At 44.5% G+C, this 6,307-nt stretch overlaps 1 protein-coding gene across 3 annotated transcripts; it reads left to right on the top strand.

The window, feature by feature from the left end:
• The first annotated feature begins 4,352 nt into the window (after positions 1-4,352).
• LOC119268230 (heavy metal-associated isoprenylated plant protein 20-like) lies at positions 4,353-5,604 on the top strand. Of its 3 annotated transcripts, none has more exons than XM_037549810.1 (3): positions 4,353-4,564; positions 4,729-4,804; positions 4,915-5,604. In XM_037549810.1, exons 2-3 carry the CDS (start codon positions 4,750-4,752, stop codon positions 5,205-5,207), a joined length of 348 nt encoding a protein of 115 aa, XP_037405707.1. In that variant the 5' UTR covers positions 4,353-4,564; positions 4,729-4,749; the 3' UTR covers positions 5,208-5,604. The 3 variants fall into 3 exon arrangements, with proteins under 3 accessions (XP_037405707.1, XP_037405708.1, XP_037405706.1); XM_037549811.1 differs by having other exon boundaries at positions 4,353-4,559; positions 4,655-4,804; XM_037549809.1 differs by having other exon boundaries at positions 4,360-4,559; positions 4,915-5,433.
• Positions 5,605-6,307: the final 703 nt, after the last annotated feature.

The following is a 6,307-nucleotide window of genomic DNA, read 5'->3' on the forward strand; positions in this document are numbered from 1 at the left end:
ATAATAACATTAAATGTTTAAAATTGTTGTTGCACCAAATTGATAATTGCATATGGGGATTTACCGGATTTGTTGTTTGTGATATCTGGCCCCATTTAAATTGTTTAGATAGTATAGTTTTATTATGCTTCACCCTCTTGCCATGTTAATCAACATTTAATCTTGTTGGGTACATAAACGAGAGAGAACTAAATAAGTCATGTGGTGTTTTCTTCAATATGCAACTCCGTTGCATATTGAGCTCCACTTAACTTGTAGTGTTGTTTGTTGCACTTTACCATGCCATGCTTCATTAAACCGGACATGCATCATACTTGGTTGTGCATAATGCCATGTTTATGTGGTGGTTGTTTACTATGTTGTTTTCTTCTTTTCGGTGTTGCTTCTTCGGGTTAGTTCCGATAACGTCGCGTTTGTGAGGATCCGTTCAACTTCGTCCGTTTGTCTTCTTCATGGACTCGTTCTTCTTCCTTGCGGGATTTCAGGCAAGATGACCATACCCTCGAAATCACTTCTATCTTTGCTTACTAGTTGCTCGCTCTATTGCTATGCCTATGTTGTGATACCTACCACATGCTTTATCATGCCTCCCATATTGCCATGTCAAGCCTCTAACCCACCTTATCCTAGCAAACCGTTGTTTGGCTATGTTACCGCTTTGCTCAGCCCCTCTTATAGTGTTGCTAGTTGCAGGTGAAGATTGGAGTTTGTTCCTTGTTAGAACATGGATTTTGTTGGGATATCACAATATCTCTTATTTAATTAATGCACCTATATACTTGGTAAAGGTTGGAAGGCTCGGCCTTATGCTTGGTGTTTTGTTCCACTCTTGCCGCCCTAGTTTCTGTCATATCGGTGTTATATTCCCGGATTTTGCGTTCCTTACCCGGTTGGGTTATAATGGGAACCCTTTGACAGTTCGCCTTGAATAAAACTCCTCCAGCAAGGCCCAACATTGGTTTTACCATTCGCCACCTAGCCTTTTCTTTCCCTTGGGTTCTGCAAACTCAAGGGTCATCTTTATTTAACCCCCCCACCCCCCGGGCCAGTGCTCCTCTGAGTGTTGGTCCAACTTGTCAGCTGACGGTGGCCACCAGGGGCAACTTTGGGCTGGCCTACCGGAACCTTGGACAATCCGGTGTGCCCTGAGAACGAGATATGTGCAGCTCCTATCGGGATTTGTCGGCACATTCGGGTGGCTTTGCTGGACTTGTTTTACCATTGTCGAGGATGTCTTGTAACGGGATGCTGAGTCTGATCGGATTGTCTTGGGAGAAGGAATATCCTTCGTTGACCGTGAGAGCTTGTGATGGGCTAAGTTGGGACACCCCAGCAGGGATTTGAACTTTCGAAAGTCGTGCCCGCGGTTATGGACAGATGGGAATTTGTTAATGTCCGGTTGTAAAAAACCTGAAGTTTATCTTCATTAAAAATACATCAACCGCGTGTGTTGCCCTGATGATCTCTTTCCGGCGTAGTCCGGGAAGTGAACACGGTGTTGGAGTTATGCTTGACGTAGGTTGCTCTAGGATCACTTCTTGATCATAGTTTTCTCGACCATGCTTTGCCTTCTCTTCTCGCTCTCATTTCTGTATGTTAGCCACCATATATGCTAGTCGCTTGCTGCAGCTCCACATCATACCTTTACCCGTCCTATGAGCTTAAATAGTCTTGATCGCAAGGGTGTGAGATTGCTGAGTCCCCGTGACTCACAGATACTTCCAAAACCAGCTTGCAGGTGCCGATGAACCATGCAGGTGACGCAACCGAGCTCAGTGAGGAGCTCGATGAAGATCGTGTTCGTTATGTTGTTCTGTTTTCCAGTTGATCAGTAGTGGAGCCCAGTTGGGGTCGATCGGGGATCTGTGTAGCATTTGGGGTAGTCTTCTTTTATTTTGGTTCCGTAGTCGGACCTTGATTGTATCTGGATGATGTAATGCTTTATTCATGTATTGTGTGAAGTGGCGATTGTAAGCCAACTATGTATCTCTTTCCCTTATGTATTACATGGGTTGTGTGAAGATTACCTCACTTGCGACATTGCTTTCAATGCGGTTATGCCTCTAAGTCGTGCTTCAACACGTGGGAGATATAGCCGCATCGAGGGTGTTACAGGAGCCTCCGTCAAGATTGTGGAGTTGAACCAAGGAGTTTGTAAGGGCAAGGAGATCGCCTACTTCGTGAAGTTCTACCCAAGTGAGGCAAGTCCTTCGTGGGCGATGGCCATGGTGGGATAGACAAGGTTGCTTCTTCGTGGACCCTTCGTGGGTGCCTTCCGTGGACTCGCGCAACCGTTACCCTTCATGGGTTGAAGTCTCCATCAACGTGGATGTACGATGGCACCACCTATCAGAACCACACCAAAAATCTTCGTGTCTACATTGCGTTTGCTTCCTCCAAACTCCTCCCTTTACCTTCATATGCAATGATTTACATTCCGCTGCTATACTCTTAGATTTGCATGTGTAGGTTGATTGCTTGACTTATGATAAGTTGCTAAAATCCGCCAAGACTTAAAATTGGGAAAATGTTAGATTTTTATTTGGTCAAGTAGTCTAATCACCCCCCTCTAGACATACTTTCGATCCTACACTTCCTCCTCCAGCAGCGCGGCGAGCGCCTCCTCGCCGTCCGAGTCCATCGCCGAGCAGACAAATCGCCGAACACCCGGCGGGCGTGGTGGGCGCACACCCGCCGGTATACCGCCCTGCGCGGCCGAAATGCCAGAAAAATCGCCCAGACGATGGTGGAGAGGTTGCTACGGCAAAACCTTCTCTCTTTTCCGGCGGGGAATGGCCTATCTAGCGGTGGTGGGCGGTGGGCGGCGTCGGGATCGGCAAGGTGACGGCCTAGCGCACGGGGATGGGAGGCGAATCTGGACGATTGGCTTGACTTTTCGCCTGACAGTGTGGCCCAGGCGTGTTTTCCCCTTGCGCCGGAGCCCCCGAGCACCCCCCTCCCAGTGCGCTGGGTTCGGCCTGTGATCGCCGGGCCCAAAAACGGGCCGAGCCAGCGGATTTTGACGTCTTGGGGGCGCGAGTGGGGTTTTTTCGGCGCCGACGCGTAAAAGGGCGCCTGGGGGGGCAGTTGGGGGTGCGGCTGGAGATGCTCTTAGGACATGTCTATAACCAATAATTACTTTATTAGTATATATTTATACGACATAAATTTAATATGATTATATTGGTATTCTAAAATATTGATTTATGATTGTGATTTTGTATCATAAAAGTTACATGTTAGCAGAGTATTCTCTTATGGATCATGCCATATAGTTCTACAATATATTCCCTGCAAGATAATAGTTCTACAATATACTCCCTCCGTTTCAAAATTCTTGTCTTAGATTTGTCTAGATATCTTGTCTTAGATTTGTCTAGATATCCGTATCTAGACAAATCTAAGACAAGAATTTTGAGACGGAGTATCTAGACAAATCTAAAACAAGAATTTTAGGACGAAGGAGTATAAATATGAAATCAATATGTTTAGACAGGAAAATATGGTTAAATAATTTCCTGTCTGGACATATTGCTTACATGAAGCAATTATATGTTATAGAACTATATATGACATGATACATCTAGTAACATCAATTTGATCTTTCGGATTATAGCATATTTATGTATATATGATCAAACTTAAAAACATTTGACTGGAAAGACATAGTAAAATTAGGACATGCAATTTAAATCAGGGTAGTACTTCATCCGTTTATAAATATAAGATGTTTTGGATATTTTAATATAGTCTCTATTCAGATTGAAATGAGTGAACAAACACACTAAAACATAATATTTATATACATCTGATTCAGGGAAAGTTAAAACATCTTAGCATTTGTGAAGGGAGGGAGTATAGATATCGTGCTATTGTTTTCAGACTTAAGCGGTTGGTAACAGTAAGGAAGTGTGAAAAGTGCTTGGTCTCGGAGACAGAGTAATCAATTTAGTACCCTCGCAAAAAAAAAGAGTAATCAATTTAGTACATGTACTTTTTCAAACGAACAATACACTGAAGCACAAGCTAGAAACAAATATCTCCATGAACCGAAAAGACTACTACTAATAATAAATATGTATGCAAATCATCCAGCTCACCGACCGACCAGCCCATGAAAATAGCTAGCCTGTGAAGCAGGGAGCCAGGGACTGGTCCATCATTGAGCAGGATGTTTGCCCAGCTCACTCATTTAATCCGAAAGGTCGGTGGTTTAATGGCTCGCTCTGATTAGCCTTAGCTAGAAGCATCAGGATGTACTACTACTTGGACATCCTTACCATACAGAATTATAGCTAGCAAGCCAAACAGGAAGACGCGTCAGCTCTTTTTCTTCCATTTTTCTTTCCCCATCTGTGTATATATATATGGCCCCTCTCTTCGCCCCACGGTTCAGTAACCAAAGAACACTTCGCCTCGCCCTCCACCACGCTTCATCGGTTGTGGTTCAAAGGCAAAAGTCGTGTGAGATCATGGGCGCCTTGGATCACCTCTCTGATTTGTGTAGCATGACGGAGACAAAGGAAGCCCTCAAGCTCAGGAAGAAGCGCCCACTGCAGGTGAGGTTTGTGGAATTCAGAGACATGTGCTTTTGCATAATCTTCATCGGCTTATTTCTTGAAATCAGTTTCAGCTGGAGTATTATCTTGTGCAGAGATTTATGGGTTTTTCACCGTTCTGTTGAGCTGCTATGTACGTGATTTATGAACTGGAGCTTTTTATGTACAGACGGTGAACATCAAGGTGAAGATGGACTGCGAGGGCTGCGAGAGGAGGGTCAAGAACGCCGTCAAATCGATTCGGGGTAGTCATATCTACGTCAAATAATACTATCTACTCCGGGAGATAAAACTTTGGTGTAAATTTGATTGAGCGAACGTTGAACGATCTCATCTCTGTGGGTGGGTGGCACAGGTGTGACGAGCGTGGCCGTGAACCCCAAGATGAGCAAGGTGACGGTAACGGGGCACGTGGAGCCGCGCAAGGTGCTGGAGCGGGTGAAGAGCACGGGGAAGGCGGCAGAGATGTGGCCGTACGTGCCCTACACCCTCGCCACCTACCCCTACGTCGGCGGCGCCTACGACAAGAAGGCACCGGCGGGCTTCGTCCGCAGCGCACCGCAGGCCATGGCCGACCCCGCCGCGCCTGAGATCCACTACATGAACATGTTCAACGACGAGGACGTCAACGCCTGCACCGTCATGTGATCTAATCATCGTAATCACCAGCTCCTTCCACTCTAGCCGACGCCCAGCCGCCCAGCGGGAAGACATATCATGTCTTCATGCATCACAAAGACTGTATTTGTATATAGTATATGTTTTCTCGCTTGGGAAAAGGGGATACCAAGAAGACGAGCTTGCGTGCGAATAGCTATAATATACTACTCCCTCTGTAAGCTAATATAAGAGCATTTAGATTACTACTTTAATGATCTAAAAGCTCTTATATTAGTTTACGGAAAAAGTACTACAAAGAAAGAGCTAAAGTTTAATAAGCGTACATAACTACTCCCTCCGTTTCAAAATAGATAATCCAACTTTTTAGCACATCTTGTTGCGCCGTTTTTCGATTATGAGATTGATGCAATCACCCATTTTCATACTTCTTTCTATACAATTGCATATCAGCGATTTCAAGAGACGCTTGTGATTCTTCAACAGCATCAATCTAATGGAGGCCCTGACAAGTAGATCTATCCATGAAAGACAACCAACTCTTATATTTAATCTTTAGCCCTGATATTTCCTAGAACTGATATTGGTTGATAGACTTATAATTATTTACTTTTTTATGAAATGAAATTACCTTAGAATGATTGTCTACGATTTCAGCTAAAAAGGACAACCAACTCTACTGATTCTTCAACATCAATCTAATGTACGCCCTAACAAGTGGACCTACCCATGGAAGACAACCAGCTATTCATCTGAATAGATGTATAACATAATGTAACAGGGTGCTGCAGCTCACTTCATTTTCAATAACATGTGGAAAAGTGCTGCAATTCTCAAGCATAAAACCTTCTTTTAGTTGTTGCGGCATGACAGAGTGAACTCAAGAGATTTGTTGCAAAGAAAAAACTTTCATTTGCCATCACACTATTGTGAATTCTCCAACCTCACTCAAGAAACCTTCTTGGGACTGCCCCTTCATCCTCGCCTGCTGGGACACTATTTACTTCTCCAGAAACAATGACATTTCTTTGCTTAATAATATCATTCTAAGGGCATCTTCAATGGCAAACCATATTTTTTCCCGCATCCATCCACGGACAGGTGACCAGTCCGCGGACACGGGTGCGGGA

Source organism: Triticum dicoccoides, chromosome 3A, assembly GCF_002162155.2.
Source record: "Triticum dicoccoides isolate Atlit2015 ecotype Zavitan chromosome 3A, WEW_v2.0, whole genome shotgun sequence".
NCBI lineage: Eukaryota > Viridiplantae > Streptophyta > Magnoliopsida > Poales > Poaceae > Triticum > Triticum dicoccoides.